This window comes from Motacilla alba, chromosome 2, assembly GCF_015832195.1.
Source record: "Motacilla alba alba isolate MOTALB_02 chromosome 2, Motacilla_alba_V1.0_pri, whole genome shotgun sequence".
NCBI classification, from domain to species: Eukaryota; Metazoa; Chordata; class Aves; order Passeriformes; family Motacillidae; genus Motacilla; species Motacilla alba.
The window spans coordinates 18,629,953-18,649,720 of record NC_052017.1 but is presented as its reverse complement, the minus strand read 5'-3'; the positions used below and the strand labels follow the sequence as shown (position 1 = coordinate 18,649,720).

At 36.5% G+C, this 19,768-nt stretch overlaps 1 protein-coding gene across 6 annotated transcripts in view; it reads right to left on the bottom strand.

Annotated features, from left to right (window-relative positions):
• Positions 1-19,768, bottom strand: part of NEBL (nebulette) — a 246,327-nt gene that overhangs the window by 71,188 nt on the left and 155,371 nt on the right. For 3 of the 6 annotated variants that reach the window (XM_038127746.1, XM_038127747.1, XM_038127745.1), the window contains 3 exons: positions 13,766-13,870; positions 11,528-11,638; positions 5,132-5,242 (listed from right to left, as the gene is read on the bottom strand). The exons of the other annotated variants lie outside the window; for them this stretch is intronic. In XM_038127746.1, coding sequence (XP_037983674.1) covers positions 5,132-5,242; positions 11,528-11,638; positions 13,766-13,870 — 327 coding nt within the window. The remainder of the gene's footprint in view (positions 1-5,131; positions 5,243-11,527; positions 11,639-13,765; positions 13,871-19,768) is intronic. 6 annotated transcript variants of the gene reach the window in all.

Here is a 19,768-nt window from a genome sequence, read left to right as displayed (position 1 = left end):
GTCACTCAGGCTCTACCAAAAAACCAATCAGCAAAGGCTCAAGAATTGCTCCACTTCATGAGGACACAGTATATAAAAAAATTGTCACAGCTGACTTTTGCATAGGAGAAGTAACTGAGATAACAATTTTAGAGCACCAGTCAAAGACCTAGATGGAGAGTTATGGCCAACCAGTGGGAAATGCAAACGAGGAAGGAGCAACTAAAAGGGAAAAAATATGTACCATCTTCAGTTTTGAAGCTGAAAACAGTAAATTACAGATACCAACTAAATTTAAAGGGGGTTCCTACCCAGTTTGAAACTACAATAAAAAGTGGTTACATAGTTGAATATTATCATGAAGCAATTGGAACAAAATCATTTCTCATCTTTAATCCCAAATGTGATTACATACTCTGAATTGCAACTGGTTTTTGCAAAGCATGGAGAATATTCAGGGCCTGCTCATAATTACTAGACTGATTTTAATAGGCCAAACCTCGAGCTCTTATAAAATGCATAAGGTCCACTGAGGATAAACATGCTGATCTAGTTACTCTAGCAGGGTCTGCAAGATGCTTCACCTTACATGAATACCAGTGGAATGCACTTCAGTGCCATAAAGTAAACAGATTTCTAACAATGCTGCAAAACATCTGACTGTCAATCAACAAACAGAAACTTCTACATGGTGAGCCAAGCAAACCTGGGTTTAAGAGACTCAGACCTTTCTTGAAATCTTTTATCGTCTCATTTATTCCAGAACCAAACTAGTCCAAACAATACATAATAAATTACTCAAATATGTACAAGCAGCTATGAACACATTTTGCCCACTTAAGGATTCAGCAAGAAGTTGGGCACACCAGTCTTCACAAGAATTTGTCTCTTACTGTTTACCCCTGATTAGCATTTTCTAAGAGCTGTTAAGTCCACTAACTAATGGCCTGTCAGCTGTGTCTCTGCCCTCTTTCCTCTCATCTACACTTCAGGGTCCATCACCACTAAGAAAATGACTAGCTGGTGACAATCATCATTGGCAACAGCTTTTCTAATTCCTGCTCAAATGATGTTGAAAACTGTTTTCCGGCTTGTGTAAAAGAGACAAACACATTTCTGGCCCATTACAGATTGATGCAGTCATCCTTTTCAGTAATGGGCCTTAAAATTGATTGGTCCCAATTACGCCAGGAGTAAACATCATTTTCAGCACCAGTTGGAAGTGGTCCAGGGGGACCTGCTGTTGACAACCACTGTCAGCAGAAAGTTAGTCAGTGAATGGTGATTTTTCTAACACAGATACTGAACAGAGAGACAGAAGAAGCCTGAATTTACCATGATCTGCACCAAAACAAACATTAACATTTGGGTATGTTACTGATGGTGTTTAAGCACATCCGCTTTAAGATCTGCTGATTTGGTCTTATCAGAAAGAATGTACTTTTTTTTGTGTGTGTGGACTGTGACTGCACTATACCCTGAAAATAAAATAAAAACTTACTCCTAAGACAATACAGACATCTTAAATATTCAAATTTAGATGGTGAGGGAAACATAAAAATAATCATTACTGACCTCATGTGGAGTGGAAAATGAATATATACACATCAGAAGTTTGCCCAGCTGTCAACAAATATTTCTAAAAAAGCAGTCTTTGTAAATAAGTATAAGAGAAAAGATACCAGGGCTTTAAAATCAGATGTGCAAACTGCCTTTTAAATGTCCATAGATGAGTGTACTGCAGTTTTCTAATTTGTAAAATCAGAAGATCACATCCTTATCTCATACCATGTAATGTTGGGAGGAGAATCAGTCATTTTAACAAAGCAGAATATTTAAACTGCTGCATAAATATTAACATTGTTTTTCTATTCAAAATGCCCAGTGATGGACCAGGTCATGGAACAGACAAAACTGTGATGCACAGCTTTGAGTACCTTTATCAAATGCTATGTGCAGCTTCCACATAGACCCAACATAGCAAATGGTTTCTTTGCTTTAGAAATTTAGTTGTCATGTCATTTCACCGTTCAACTACATCCTTCCATTCACATGATACTCAGATACACATAAAGCAAAAATGTGACTTGACATTGTTTTAAGACCACCACTTAGTTTTGGTCCCAAGTTTGGAAACTTCCAGATGAGTTAACTGATCAGCTAAGCAGAGAAAAAGTAGGCTGATGGTCCCTACTTCACTCTTCTGAAAATGACTTTGTGTGCCCAAGTCATATCATTAACATTCACTTCACAAAATACAAGCACAATTTATAGAAAAAAGCACTCTGGTTTGGATAAACATGCTTCCCTTCAAGCTCTATGTAGTATTTAAATTCTTTTAAAAGTGTATTTCCTGTCATTAGAAAAGTTACTTGTGTTCATTTGAGAGCAATTTTCTTCAGTCTAAGTACAAAAAAGAGAAAAATTATTTTATTAGACATGAGATCCCATTGTTCAGGAGTTTTTACAGTATTTCCCTGTTACCCAGTTTCTGCCCAAACATATTAATGATGCCCATTAACATGCCCAGAATGTTAATGATATTCAAAGTGGTGTGAAGGCCTACAGCACACGACAGTTTCAAAATGTCAGCACAAATGTATGGTGAGCTGAATACAGTTTTAATTTTTAAAGGAAATTGAACATTTCACAGAGTTGAGTATAAATGTCAGCTTTATTTAAAGGCTGAGTAAATAGTCTCAAACACATCCTAATCCTCTTAGCTGCAAACCCTCCATCTAAAGGTTGAATTGAGTTGGCAGAGCATTGTAGATAAACACGCATTCTGCTCCCACAGGTAAACTGCTGAATGGGGGATAAAAGAGCTTTGTCCTTCTACCTGCCCAGTAGTTTCCCTTCTTTTTCTCTGCACTTTCAAAGCTGTGATTACACAGATACCCTGAAATAGTTTGGAAATACAAATGCTCCATATTTGGGATGCTTGCTGTTCCATGTTCTGACTCCAAGATGAAAACTCACATGGTTCTTAATAAACCTGTACTAACAAAAGAAGAAATCCTCAGCTATTCACCATGATGCCCAAATATTACCCACAAGAGATGTGTGCTTCTGCTGAGCAATAACCAGACTTACATAACTTGCTCCTTTATGTGTGATATGTATTTGTCCTGCAGCTACTCATGAGCAACCAGAAAGAATCTGTTCTTAAATGCATTAACTGGTAAGAGTTTTGTCTTGTATTTGGATGACTTTTTGAATTTTGCTCAGGCTGAAAATAATTTCCCTTATATATTTTCATTATTTCTAACATGCTGTTAAAAGATCTCATTTATGAAAACATTCTTCCCTCCCATGTTTTCCTTCATTTCATTTCCTTTTTCTTTTCTTTCTTTTTTTTTCTTGTTTTAAGGGTGAAAGATGAAACAACTGAATTTTATTTATCCTCACATCTTTAACCTGCTCTCCTTAATTCTATTAGCAGGTGATATACAGCTATAGAAGGGGAATAGGTTTTGCACTACCATACTAACCCTCAAACTATGATGAATTTGCTACAGGAACTTGTCTCATATTCCTCCTAGTCCCTTCTCTGAGAGGGATACACATCTCTCTTTACAGCATTATTTCCTTTCCTAGCAGCTCACCATCATTCCTACTGCTAGGTAAATAAAAAAGCTCTTGCTTCTGGGGAGAGGCATTCACATTTCCAGCTCCTAGGCTCTGTCAGCGTGACACTCTGATGCTTCCAGCAGCAGAAACGGACAGTGTTTGACAGGAAGAGGGAATTCTGTAATCAAGGCAGGTTGCAAATTACTGCTGGGAACTCCATTGCAGGTATTTCCCAGCAGAAGAAAAAATTATTCTTCAAACATAATGCTTCCCTGAAGTTTTCCAGCAGCCTTTTAATCAGCAGCCAGCTGTCAAGATTCTGCACACAGACATACATCTAGCACTGACAGGTAGTTTTCAGCCTACATAACCTTAGAGTGTTTGTTGCAATGTTAGTAGGAGAAGATGAGGTAAATTTAAGATAATTTAAAATTAATAAAAAAACATACCCAAGGTATGTTTTCTACATTGTTAGCAGCCAACAAATATCCCATTTATCTAATAAAAAAGTGTTGTAAAATGGCATGCCTACCTCAATTGATTTGGTTACCTAAACAAGAACGGAACTGGATCACAACTTTTAAGGTAACACATCAGCTGTTCTTAAAAGCTTTGTGTCCCCCTTAAAATGGCATCACTATTTCAACCAATCTTCTCCTAAAAGTTGTTTTTCTCACAAGTTAGCTCTTACAAAACCCAAAACTAACAAATTTTTCTTCAAAGTTGTGTCTGTATCATTCAAGACTCTAATCTGGGCAGCATTTCTGCCTCAAGCAACAATGCATTGAGCTAGTATTTGCTAGCTTGACCACGAAATCAAACCTGACCTGATTCTAATAAGAAATATAAATACCATTATTAGGCTTTTATATTGTGAAAACCTTCAGAACTTCAAGAAGCTAACAAGCAGCTGAAAAAAAAAGCAATCAACTTTCAAAATATTGCTAAGTACTCCTAATTATTTGTAAATTATCTAAATAAAACTACAAGTACAAATACTTTGGTCAAATGGTATAAACCAGCGCAGGCATCAAACTGAACACTACAGCTCAAATTCTGTAAAATGAATCATTTATTAGTCTATTAAACTCTTTGGAAAATTCACTTGATACATATTCAGGAGATAGGAACAAACTTATTCATATGCATAAAAGTGTGCAAGAGCAGGGCAGAAACAGCTCGCTTGTCTCCTCTACACAGCACCCCTGAAGAACTACCCAATATTGGCACTGAAACAACACTGGTGTTCATTTAAACAAAGAACTTTACACACTTTAAAAGCAGCTACAAGTGAATTCAGAAAACCTGTGCCTGTAATTTTATTTGAAAGTGATAGCACTTAGTTACTATTGACAAACAGTAACTATGATTTTCCACTGCATTCGGAATAAAATTCACATACTGTTGCTCATAGCACATGTTGTACACACACCATGTCCTAAATTACTTCAGAGCAAATAATTTATAAAAAATAGCGACTAAGGAAATATGGAAATATTCCATGCCCAATTCATTTCAGTAAGCTGTAACAGATGTATCTACCCAAAACAAGCACACTCATTTCAGATGGGAGAGTACTTACATCACTCTGGTGTTTACTGACTTCCATGGCATGTTTAACATCTGGAGGTTCCCTCATACGTGCATAGTCTGAAAATCCTTTCTCAGCATCATGTTTTTGTTTATAGAGAACCTGAAAAGAGGAACATTATAATTTTGTGACCTGAGAAGAGCAGGTATAGTAACATGAGCTGGGTTAAACCTAGTGGCGTAGTCTACCTGTATTCAGAAAGAAACTTAATAAATAATTTAGCTCCTTCATGGCTCCAGAACACCGAAATGAGAGCAGCTTCCACCCAAAACAGAGACATACGAGGCATAGTCAGCAGTGAGATTTCTCTGCATATGTTATTGCAACAGATGCATGAGTAGACAGAGGAAAGAAATAGTAATACACAAACACAGAAAATTAAGCTTAACTAGGTGAGAAGACAGCCCAGGGAAAACATAATCAAAAGCCACTTTTTTTTTAAACACACTTGAAGCAATCAGCTATATAATTATTCTCCATTTTCAGAGAAAAAAATATTTTATGCAATTTTCATAAACAAACAGTTTTACTGTTTATTATATACCCATTGCCCAAAGTTCTATTTCTTCCACTGTTGGGAAGCAACCAGCACAATATGCATTTTGACTTAGCCCCAGGTTCACAAAGAAAAATAATATTTACATTCAATTGTCATCATGGTAAATGAAAATGGAATTGAATTGTGAATTTATAAACACCTTTACTTTTATAATAGAAACGGAACTCACTGTTGGGCATTCATCCATCTTTCACTGTACTGTGTTATACTTACACACACACTCACATACTACAACCGCCTGAAAAGCTCATCTTACACTTATCCTTGTCAGAAGCTCTAAGGCTTATATTAAGAAAAATTCACCAGATTTCGCTGCCTAAAAAGCAGCAAGCATCAAGAAAATTCATTCTCTAATAGCTCTTATGAGCAAGCATTAAAATAACCTGTAAGAAAACAGCAAGTATTAAATAAGATAGAAACCTGATTAGGAGGAGAAGGATTGACACAAAAACCCACGGTAGCAATAAAAGAATACTGTCAAAGTTTTGAGACGGAAACTCTCAACTACAGAGATGCAGACTCTTTTAGGACAGGATACTAGAATTGTGAGAAAATGCTGTATCTGTTTTTGTTTAAAGAGAGATTTCATCTGAGTTACAGAGCACTGTGCCCAAAGCAATATGTTAGTATCTGCCCTGACTATCTCAGATTACAAAATGATATACAGGCTGAGAGATTAAGACAAGAAGGGGGGAAGGGTATTTTTTCACTGGTACTATGTGAACAGAAGTATCAAATCCTTAAAATGTGCCACCTCCTTATCCAGTCTAACACAATCAGCCCTCTGCAGGAACAATCCCAACTAACTGACAGTGAAACAAAGAGTCCATAACTTGCCTACACTGGTTACATCTTGCAAATGGAAAAGCACATAATCTTTAACACGACTGAAGCACCACTAACAAATGATTCCCTTCAAAAGTGGAATTACTATAGAAACATTTGCCACAAAAAATCTTTTGCCAATTCTCCTTGCTTACACTGTCACTTTTAAGATGTTCCCCAATTAATGCCATTATGAACAGAAGACCCATGCGGTTACTCCCAAAATCTACTCATTTACAGATATTTTATTACATTGCCATTTTGCTGGTTCAAGAGCTCTATTTTTCCCTTGGTGAATGGGCTATGTAACCAAGATATGAAAACACAGTAACACATCAACTCTCAGCATGAGAAATTCAGCAGAAATTATGAGTATCCGCTGTCTTGGGAAAGGATGACCATTTCTTTAGCTTAATGTAGCAATATTTCACTTGCTTTGGCATCTCTTCTTCCTATCTTTTCCCATTATTTTCATTAACTCACCGAAGTAGTCTTGTTGCAAGCCTAGGCTAGGAGGAGTTCAATGGCTGTCTGGTTTAGTTTGTGACAGTTTAGTGCAGAACTATTCCCAGATTTGTAAATCGCTTCCAAGTAGTCATGAAAAAATATTTATCATTATTTCATCAGTATTCTTAGTAACATTATTCTATAGGTTAGTATGCATACATTTATTTCTCAACTCATGTTGATTTTCAGGTTTTAGCTAAACTGAATTTCCTTAATCAAATCTACATATGTAACTACTCTACACAGAGATCAAGCATTATAGGTCACTGACATAACCTTTACCCTGTAGTGGTGCCATTTATTAACTTGAGAAATACAAGGCAATTATTTAAGTAGGTATGACTTCAGATTGAACCAATTTGTAAGTACTCATTTTTTATTTTTCTTCTCTCTTTTACACCAGTGTGTCAATAGGAAGCTGCATTAAGGAAGGTTCTCTGTTCTTTTAACCCAGCTCTGACTGACCCCTGTTTTGGCATACATTAAACACAGTTACATTTTTATTTTTATTTCCATTTATAGTCAGCAAGATGTGCTCTGAACTTAAAATCCACAAAGTAAGATTTTGTAGAAGGAAATGTTCAAGAACACCAAAAATATCACTTTAATCTCCATATAGAGAATTAGATTATCCAATGTAATTGTGTAAAACAGAACGATAGAAGTCCAGAAGACTAATACCTGCCACCATAAGAAAGAGGAAATATTGAATATGACATTTCCTACCATAAAAAAATGAAAAATTACATAAAACAATTTGATAACATGTAATATGATTGGAAGTGATCCAATAAACAATAAAATTTTTATTGTAGTAAAAAAACCCTCTGAAACTTCCTCTGAAAGTTGAAAACATTGCTTAAGATTCTCTTGGCTCATCACCTTCATAAAGAAACAGGAAATACTGTTCAACATTGACTCTGAGATATTGTCCTGTGCGCAAAGTAGAAAATTAAACTGCCTTCAGTTTGCTTTAGATTATCCCTTTTAGATAAGAAGAAAAACAGTTCTTATGGAAAAATAAAGTGATGAAAGAAGTGATGAAATGCTTACTTTTTTTCAACATTGTTTCCCCCAAGCAATTTTAAATACCTTTATCATTGTTTGTGACACCTTATTAAGAAAAATATTGTTTTACATAAGGAAGTATTCAGCATACTGATCTTCAGACAAGAAAAAGATTTGGCACAGAGCTAGCAATGATCAGAAAATTTCCTTCAGCAATATTTTCCACAGGAATATTGCAATTTCTCCAGAAATTTCCATTTCCTTTCAGAAAAATCAAAATGAAGGCTCCCTACCTAGACTGCTCTCATCAAATTTATTTTCTCATTGCAAAAAGCAGGGAAATTGATGAGAGCTTTGTAGGCTGGCAAGGAGAGTGAAGTTATTCAGTGATGACAGGGGCTTTTCCTCTTTTTAGCTTTCCCTGGGGACAATGATGACAAAAGTGAGAGAGAGAGGAAATCTGGTTGCTCACTCTCAATAAAGGCATTTAGAAGGCCACAGTCAAATTTTCTGTGAAGAGGAAAATAATTTAAATTATAAAAGCCACCCAAGGATGTGGGACTGTGAAACTTCTTTTTCTTTTTCCTATAAAGAGCATTGGGATTAGTTTTGGGGTTTTTTGCCAGTTTTGGATAGATGTCATTCGCTATGGGTACCTATTTCCTTCTTCATGCCAGTTCTACAAAAAAACACATATGAGTAAACATGGGTTATATGCAAAAGCCACCAAGAAGTCTTGTTTCAGGCTTTCCTGAGTATCTTGAAGACAGAATTGAGTATGATTCAATACAGCCAATACAGGGAAGAAGCTCCAAAGAAAGAGAACCACATGTCAGGGTGCTATACTCTCCATTACAGCAAGATCCTTATGGCAGTGCTGAGACTGCATGGCAGGACCCCTGAAGGAGATCCTGACTCTGCTGAAATCACTGAGAATTGCCACAGGAGTTAAAGAATGCCAACGTGGTCAATGGTGCTGTGGCAGCCTGTTGGCTCTGGAGAGGACAGTGGAGGGCAGCTGTAGGTGGGGTGTAACTCCTTGAGAAAAACAAGATACTTCCCCTAGTTGCCTCAAACTCCTAAATCATGTGTGTGATTTGAAATTGTGCATCGAATTACTAAACTGGGCTGGATAAAGGTAGGCTGAAGACAGGGCTGCTGGGCAGCAGCAGCACAGCAGCACCATTTCAGGAGCAAACTTTGCATCAGGGGAGAGCCCATTTGCGGGGGACACATCTGTGTAAGGAGATCATCTGCCAGAGGCACCCAGCCTGTGACAGCATCCAGCCCTGGGGAAAGTCAGGAGCTCTCTTTCTTCCTCACCACGATCCTCTACTCCCAATGCACCTGCTTGGCATACGAGGCTGTGAATCCTGCCAAGAACATGGCACCACAGAGCCAGGAGAGTCCTGCTTGATCTGCCCACAAAAGCATTCCAACCCAGCATTGCATCCAAGAAGCATAAAAAGGGAGTCAAAGGTGTAAATTTGTTCTAACGTGGGTAGGGAGGACACACACTCATATTTTCCACCTCTCGGGAAATCAGCACCTATTTTAAAATCAGGTTACTATAACTCAGAAACAAGACAGCAATTCTGTTTGCAGCAGCCTTTTTGGAGCAGAGCCGAAGCAATGGGCAGCTGGTGCTGTTCTCTGTCCTTTCTGTGGAATATCTGTAGTCTCTTCCTGAAATGATGACCTGTAAATTCACAATCCCAGCTAGACAGATGCAGCAGAAACCGCCTCTGCCACATCCTGACCCAGATGAAATCTGAAATCCTTGTATTAGCTACTTAGGTACTGCAGTGATAGGCACAATATGGATTAGATTTGAATACTGTGGAGAAGATTTTTCACTAGAAAATCCCCTGAGAGCTCTCTCAAAGTAGCATTAAATTCAGGTCCATTGCAGCAGTAAACCACAAGTTGGAAAAATGTGTCAGCGTATCTTTAAGTTTTATGGTATATTATGATTTATAATGCATCTACTCCTAAGGGGATAGTATGAATTTTGTGGGAAAAATTTCTGCTTAAATATAACTCAGCCAATATGCATATTTTTTTCTCTAGAACTGTTGGATGATTGAAGAAAGCCTTCAAAAACTACCAAATAAAAATGTCAGTCTTTTCCTTAAAAGGGTTTTTTTTATGAACCAATGGTTTCATTTTTTGTTTCAGTTATTCATCTTTTCTGCCACATCACCAGTGTTAATTAACCTCATTTGTGTAAACTAATGTAAAATGCAATAATTTGGAATGAATTTGGGAGTAAATCCATGGCAAAATAGTTAACTAATGTTTTATAAATCAAGCTAATGGCTTAAAAATGTTATACAAGCTTAATTCCCAATTTATTTTTACTATAATTCCTCTAATCACTCACTTTACAATGAAGTGTCATATTAATGTCATTTCAGCTACTGTGGTGCTTTAACTTGTGTATATATGCTCCTTTTCAAATTCTGAAAACTAAAATATGTGCTATTGTATTTGCTTAATATAGCCTTGATTAACATAATGCTTTATATCAAAACATTTCTCCACAAGCTGTCCTGAAATTTTAGTCCATTCTTTTTTTATGAATATTTTCCTTTGTCTGAAAAAGTGTTACTGCAGTACAAGAATGCATATTGCGATACAATCAATATTATGGATTTAGAAGCATGTTCCCTTCATGCACTGGCTGTTTTAAACCATATGTAGTTGATATCTTTAAGAGAGGAGAAAGCAAAAACAAGAAAACCATGGAAATTCTTGGTGGACAGAAAGCCATGACCATCTCTTCGATGTAATTCTCATGAGTAACAATGAAAATCTGGAACCTCATTTATATTACACATGCTTAACATTCATAGTTCCACTGAGGTCAGTGGAAGTGAAGGGTCACCTGCCTACTCTTAGGGTATTATGTTTTTGAGTCCCTGAAGGCAGCTGAAGCGGAATTTACTATTTTACTGGTTGTTTACAAGCTTTACACTATATTCAATATACTTGATTTCATATTTTAATTGTATAAAATTTGTTGTAAGTAGCAGTATGCAGATCAGCAGAAATACATTTGCTGCTACCACTAAGTGCCTCTAGAAGTCATTAAAGCAGCTTTCTTTTCTTTTGCCTTCAGCATCAAACATTTTACATAGCTAATACAAACACCCAACTGGAAAAAGCCATGAGAGTCACCCATTCTAAAAGGACCATGCAAGGTAACTGAATTCAATCATTCCTTATTGCATTCATGGATTTCACTGGATCAAGGAATGTACTATCAAATTTTAAATGCATATTCAATAAACATGAATAAAATTGTCAACACTTTAAAAATGAGTAGTTTTTGAATTTAAGAAGTTATGGTGATAAACTCTGGATGATAAGCTCACCCAAATAAATCAAGCAGACAATCAAGTGTCCATTCAAATATTTTGTTTAAAGTGTACTTTTCCTGACACACAATTAATCTAAAAATCATTTTTGCAATTCTAAAGTTGTACCTTGCTCTGAAGGTGCATTAATTCTTTCGCAAATACGCTGTCAATTGTGGCTGGCATCTGCTGATAGAGAGAGTTGGAAAGGTCTTTCTTAGCAGCTCCTTTATATTTCACCTAGAGGGCAGAAAAAGGTGACATAAAATGCAAAAATGAAGATACAGTAAACACACTACTTATTTTTTCTAGTAAGTAAAATGGCATAAACCAGAACTGAAAAAAATTCATTAACCGTCACTAACTTTCTAGCAAAAACATATTTAAATAATACCTTATGGGGATGTGCCTAATTCACAAAGCAATGCAAAATATCTCCTAATTCAATTCAATAATTTTGGTGGAAATAAAAAATAAAATAAGCAAGGCAGTTTCTTCTACCCTTTCTCAGATCATTTTCAAATTCAAAAATTACTTTTCTTCTTTCTCTGGAAAGAGTTCTGAACAATGGCAGCTAATGAGAGGTGAACCATAAATATTTTACCAACTAATAAGTAGCAGCAATTAAATGTAGCTAGAAAGGGGAGGAACACTGAAGTTTGCCCATCCGCCATCATTTCTGTTTCATCTGTTCATATTACAGTCTCAGTTTTAAATTACATTTTATTTATCCGTTGTTTCCTCCAGTATTCAGTATTGGCAGCTCCTCACAAAGGGGTTTTACTAGAGATACCAGAACAACAGCTCAAAATGCGTGGGGCTTTTACTTCAGATCTAAGTCTTCCAAGTTCATAAAACAATAATGGCAACACCGCTGTGAAAGTAATCATAAATACCAAAAATATTTTCAATTATGCTAATGCCACTTATTTACTGTGAAATATACAGTTCTTCATTAGAGGCTAATTCCCCAAATGCATTATATGTATACATATCAATAATTTACTGTAACATTTGTTGCCGTTCCCCAAAACAGAGGGCTTTTTTTCACTGCGGTGGATGTGCTGTTAAGAATGTCAGTGTCCAAGATTTGCAAATACAGGTGATGGGACACTAGAGGTCAGTAATTTACAAGATAAACCATCCATCACATGATTGGCTTCAGGTAATGCTGCAACAAACAGGCAGCATGCTCAAAAGTGTGGTAATATCAAACCTACAGGGTTAAAATTGTAGAATATTTTTGTATCTCTAAATGTTTGATTAATAATTAGCAGCAGATTCTCTGGTATCAGACAGATTAGATAAATACTCTCTATATACTGTATTTCTGTAGACTACAATAGCCTGTCTCTTATAAAGTGCAATTACATCAGATTTACTTCCCTTGGGACATCTTCTCATAAAACAGAAAGATAAACACAAGAGAAGTATTTATTAGATGCGTTCATACTGAAAGCCAAACAGCAAATTGTTGTATATCAGAAAGAGAATTTCGAATGTATGTAAGTTATGTAACCTCAGACAGCAATACTGAGACTTTTTTATTATAATCATAAAAGTGGCACAAAAAATGAGGCGCCAAAAATTTAATTTTTTGAAGGGCCATAGAAAAACAGAAAAATCACTCAGAACCAGCGATTCCTAAACAAAGCTGCTGCCTCTCAGGTGAAATTTCTGCTGCTGCTCTTACCTGTGGAAAACAATGAGAGATGCAATCCTACAGCACCTTGTACCTGGGACAAGAAGAGCTGGCAGTAAATGCTGCTCTGACACTTTGGAAGCGGTTATTTTTCTTTACCACCACAGTTGTATGTGTATGCACATGCCACAGGAATGCAGATAGATAGATAGACAGACAGACAGACAGACAGACATGCAAGTGCTCAGGCTACGCACAGATGGCACTGACCTGATGTCTGCCCCAGCCCTCTTGCTGAAGGACAGGGATGATAACATGGAAACCTTTTCCTTGTCTCCTTCTGTTTGCTATCAGGCTGTGAAATCTCCACAGCAGGGAAATTTTGCACAGGTGTAATTTGCAAACCTCATCACTGCAGAAAATGTAACATTGTTTTCCTATTCCTCAGTTTATCCACACATAAAATGGGACAGCTAGGACTTGCTCTGAACCATTAATAAAGTATCTTCAAATCCCAAAATAAAAGTGTCATGTAATTCCAAATTATTATTATTAGTCACATTGCAGTATACACTAATTACAGCCTTTGAATTCACTTCAGCTTTAAACAGAATTATTATTTGAAATAAGCCATCCTTCCCCAGGTAAAAATCACAGTACTCAACTGAAAGAGTTTTTAGGAAGGATAAGAAGCCAAGAAAATTTTTCAGTCCTTTAGATCTTACCTCAGAAATAAAAGCACCAAGGCTTTTCACATGTTGTAGCTGCGGGGTGTCAGGTACAAATATGCACTTGCCTTTAGATTTTTGAAACTCTTCTTTATAGTGTATCTACAAAGAGGAGAAAAAGAAGTTTAATTGTTCTTAAAAAACACACACAGAGAATAGCAAACATTGGTTATTTTAATTTTTTTTAATATTTCTATTTTATTTTATTCATGGATACTGTGCTGGGCGGCTTGCAAATATCTCCGGCTGGATCAAATTAAACCATAAAGGGAAGCTACGAGTTCTCACGCACATTACCAGGGCTATGTAAAAGTCACAGAACTCTTTAATAATATAGATGAAAAAGACAGGATTTTTCTCTACATCTAGAGCACATTTTCATGACTGTTGTAGATGTTTTAGTATCTCTAAAGAAAGAAGAATCAAATAATTGATCTCCTTGATCTTTGATCTCAAAGATAAAAATTGTTTAACTTCTAACACAGACCTAGCAAGCATAGAATCTGTATAACATCATCAAATGCCCCTTTATGAATCCAAGAGTTACATGAATAATTTCAGGAGGCCACTGCCAAACTATTGCCTACAAAGCACCTAAGAGTCATGACATTCAAGTAATTACAGAATTTCTTTAATACCAAACAAATTTTAAATTGAAGCATTTTTAAATTGTGTATGCACATAGAAAACCATGAAAAAAACCACCAGAACACTATGACATATTAGGGGGAAAAAAAAAAGAAACACTTTTTTTTTTTTTACTTTTTTTTAAGCAACCAACCTTTTCCTTACAATGGGGCAAACATTATGGGCAGGTATAATAATCATATGAGCATTGCCAAAGTCAGAGTTATTGTTTGTATTAGTGAGACTGCAAGAAGGATAAAATCTATGGACATGGTTAACATGTAGGAACATTCATTATATACAAACTTCATGAAGAAAGATGGTGAATTATGATGAGATGGACTAAGTAAGTTTTAACGACAGACACTTTACATGGATAGCCTTAGAAGTTTTCAGTGACATTTCTTTCTTCGTACAGAGAATTGTTTAGATCAATGCAAATTGAATTATTTAGTACTAAGCTTTCATGGTTATTATCTGCTACCATTTCTCTAACCTCATTTTCACATTCTGCCTAACAGCAGCTTGAATTTATGCACTCTAGACTTGCTGACAAGCACTGACAGAAGCAATATGATCTGCATCTGAGCATTACAGAAATATGCAGCCTTAATATCCTCTTTCTCTGAATCCTTAATGGATATCACAAGTTCCAGTGTACGCTCCTCTACAGGGACTTTGAAAACTTAGGAGAAGGATGGCAGCTTACACAGAATCCGCTCCTGTGTTTTCTAAGGCAAAGTTTGTGTCTACTGAAAAATGGATTAGATAATGCAAATTCATCTCAAATTCATGACTACTTTATCCTCACACAGGAATCAGTTTTGCTTGATATTGAGCTCATTCAGATTTGAACTACTGAAAGAATCTACATGTCACTTCCAAATCACATCGTCTGCTTTTGTGGATTACAGTCTATTCTCAAAGAAAACCTTTTGGTGAACAATGGGTGTAACATTACTGTGTCATGACTTCACTTACAAAGCCAAAGGTTCATGTAACCTGTGTGTGACATCATACAGAGCAACATACAAAAAAGACATTTATGATAAGTATGAGCAGGCACTTACTGTCCAACCTGCACACATGCATTGGAAGTTTACAGAGCTGACTGCCTACTGCGTGAGTTTGATGGCATTCCTAGTAGAAACTCCTGTAAAGCTGTGATTCTGGCAGAGGAGACAGAGAGTCTTGCTGCTCACAACTTAGATAAATCATCCACAGACATCTGAAAGCTGACTGTAATTATATCCATTTTAATTGCAGAACAATAATTACATTCAAGAATCAAACACGAAAGCTTCCTAAGGTATCTCTTAATTGGGGGAATGACAGAACATGACTAGAAGAAACAAAGCTGTTCTGCTGTAGAAGTCATGCTTTTCAAAGAATTGAAAGCAGTAAATGACTAATGCCACCTCCTTAATTCTTTATTATTCCCATTTGTTATAGTAACGCATAGAAGGCTGTATGCAACAAAATGCATACAGACTCAAATACCAATTTAGAGAGAACATGTAAAAAAATGTTTGGTCAAATTCTGATCCAAGAAACTCCACTGTGCTACAGTATTGTCCACATTGCTTGGAATCAGAAAGATGGAAGATGAAACAGGAGAAGTATAATAAAGTCATGACACCTGCAGTTATAAAACATATTTAGTGTAAACAATGCAAGGAAGATGTTCAAGAGCTTGCCTACGATCAAACATAACCAATGAAAGGAATGAACAGGCAGAGAAGCTAATATTCCTCTTCTAAGTCAGTAATTAAAAATTCAGATGTCTTAAATATTGAATAGGAAATTTTGCCTGCAAGTGGCTTACCCCTCACCACAAAATACGCTGTTTACGTTGAGCAGATCTGGTAAGCCTTGTGAAAAAAACAAATAGGAAGAATTTGTGAATGATGGCCTGGAGCCGCTGCTCTTTCAATATACTTCTGAAGTTCAATAGCTCACTAAAGGCCCAATTTTTCATAGTTCTCTCCAGATCCTTTTCTTCTCTAACTCATCATAAAACCAACTCTGCAGCACAACTATCCAGTAAAGTGGATTAAAATTCCTAGACAACCACCAAAACATTAAGCTTCAAGCTGCATTTTTTTTCTTAATGGATATTATATGGGAAGATTAACTTTATAAAACAAGGGCATCCAACCTTTAGGTTGAAGCTTCCTGGTTCACCAAGAAAATTAATCTCACCCATAGCCTGTTCCACCAGCCTTCTTCAGGGGAAAAACAGAAGGGAGACTTTGGGCTAAAGGAAAGACTCCAATGGTAACAGCATAATCCAAGCAGCCACCATTCCTTTTATTCAGGGGCACATGCTCATCTAACTTTAATATGAATGTACTCAAAAGCTATTTTTAATAATCTTAACAACAATGGTGTAACCATGTCAACAGCCATCCTGCCAAGATCCACTGCAGAACTGTCATATCTAAAATGATGTTTTGTTTAGAAAAAATTTGTTTAAAAAATTTTGTTTAAAAATTTTGTTTAGAAAAACAACAAAAATGTCTGAACCTTCTTATCCAGCTTTTATGCTAGAACAAAAGGAAACTTCCTTCCACTAAGTATTTACTTTCCAAACCTACATTTCTGAATTTATAATCTCTTATCAGACTAAGGACACTGTCAGACCACAGATTCATCTAATACAGAATCCTTTCTCTGTGGCCATAGGAACCTAGAGTAAAGCAAGAGAAAATGGCAGGCATATGGTATTGCTATTAAAATACATAGCATTTTAGTAATCTCCAGCAATTTCAAACTCAAGATCCTCTTGAGTTAGAGGCTGTGACTAGTATTCGTGAGTCCAGGTGAACAGCTGCACTCAGAATTAGGCAGTCAAAACGCTGTTAATTTGGCACAGTTGTTTCCACTATTGGCTCTAGGTCTTTTTGGACTTTGCTTTATAACAGAGACATCTCAAGCTAAGTTGTACTCTGTGCAAGGACAGATAAATAGCAAGCCGTCCTACTTTTTGTTTTAGAGGAAAAGAAGTGCTGGTACCACTCATTACCACAATTCAGCAGAATCTTCAGAAGGCAGTGTCTGCCATTCTACCAAAAAAGATTATAATAGTTTGGTCAATTGCCTCCTACAATTGTTCCCATCTCTGCTTATAACAGTACTGACAACATCCCACCACATAATCAAAACAAAGAAGAGATGAAAATACACTACAAGCAAATGGACGAGCTCGATTTCAATGCGGAAGAGAAAAGGCCTGGAGAGGAAGGCAATTCATATAAATCAAACACACATGACAGTTTTGAAAACATCTGTGGAATAAAATTTCATAATAGAGGGAGATTAAATGGAACAACTGTCGAGAGAAACAATCCAGGGGGTATCACAGCCACAGAACAAACATCTGCCAACCTCAAATGAAATTGGGGATTTTCTCGAGAACGGGAGCACATAAACACTTCACAGCTTCCCCTACGTACAGCTCAAGGCTGGCAATTACAGATTCACCAAGGACTGCCCGTGTAAGACTTTTTCAAAACCATATTGCCAAATTAAAGCCAGCCTGCAAAGAATGCAGGGCAAGCATAATATAGTCCCAGTATCTCAGGCATGTGCACTCCTGGCTCTGCATTCTGATGGAGGAGATGTGCTGACAGCTCCACCATCAGAAAAGGACAATCACCCAGTCTCGTGGCCAGCAAGGACACAGGCTGCTCCCCCAAGGTCACCTAAAGGGCCAAGCCAAAAGCGCCGTAAAACCCCTGTACAAATAAAATGTACCAAAGTACACCAATCACAAATCCACACAAATAGTAGTATGCGAAAAGGTTCATGCTAAAGAGGATAAGGAATATATTAAAAGTCCTGAATGTCAGCAAGTCAAAAAATTGAAGGTAAGCATGCAAACTCCTTGCAATTTATTGGTCTCCACAATGAAATGTTCAGGGTGAGGAATTTATACCCAGGTACAAAGGACTTCACCGGTCATAAGAAATTCCATTATGGTAAAAAATTCTGGGAAACAAAATTCATATTCTATGCATATTCCATTCAAGCCAATGAAGAAAAACCTACTGATTTCATCAGAGGCTGAATAAAGCCCCAAAGCTGGATGTTATTTTTAAACAAAGAGCCTCTTTTTTGAAATTAGTTTGGTCTGGACACTACATATTGTTCTTGCTTTGAAAGCATTAATAACACTTTGCCATTATGCCTGACATATCTCAAGGAAAATCTAACACACTTGCAGGCTAAATGCATCACAAGTTTTCAGCAAAAGCCCACATCCCTGAACCATTATAAGCAGGAGAAGCCTGGCTTGACTTAGCTATTCGCCTTAGCTCTCAAGTCCCTGCAGAAAATCCAAGAAAATATAGCCACTCCATTTATCCATTAATTAAGAGCCAACATTACTCCTAATGGGTACACAGCAGAGTAATAATTCCTTTTCAGTTAAAGAAAGATTTCTTCAGCATTTTTCAAGAAGTTTTTTTCTTTAAGTGACCATGTTTAGAAAGAAGCTGCATTAGATGCAATAAATGTATATTGGGTCATATAAGTGCTTCGGGTCTATTTTCATTTTTGCCTTTACAAGAATTGACAGGCACTTAATGCACCATATACCCTTTTTTCCCAAAGAAAGCATGTATCTATCTATCAGTAAAAATATTATTAATCTCTACTGCTTCCTAAAGTAGGTTGAGTTTACAAAGGAGTCATCTTGCTAGCTTGTCTTAAGGATCCATCCAATTTTCAGCACTCTTCCTGGGAAAACTGAAGTAGAAAGTGTACGGACAAGAGGAACAAGGAAACTTTGACCTTGTCAAGTCACACTTTCAATCCAGCACTGTAACACTTTTCACATCCCAGATACTGGTCTTCTGAGTTAACTATTCTTTTCTGATACACAACCCCTAAAAATTTATACCTAAAATGTAGATTCTGTATGTTCTATTCCTATTAAATCAACAACCCAAACCTAAATATCATATTACAGCATGAGTCAGACACCATTTTTCAGTTTCTTTAGAACATTTGTTGAAGCAAGTCACTGTCTCCTCAGAAAGGTCTCCTCTCCTGCCACAGCTTTCTCACAGGAGAAATATCATTCTTTACACCCATGCACCCGTGAAGGGACAAAGTTACTTTTTTTGATACACTGTCCCAGAGAGAAAGAAAAATAAATTTCCATCAAGGTAAATCTGACCCAGTTACATCGAAGCAATCAGATCTACTCCAATTTAAAATGTCTGGGACCTGATTTATGATGTTTATATAATGTTTACAAAACTGATCCATAGTTTTAAAAATATATAGTAACTAAATCAAGAATTAGCAAGCTAAATACTTTTAAAAGATATTCTATCATTTGAGTGGATTTGTCCAATAAGCATAGTC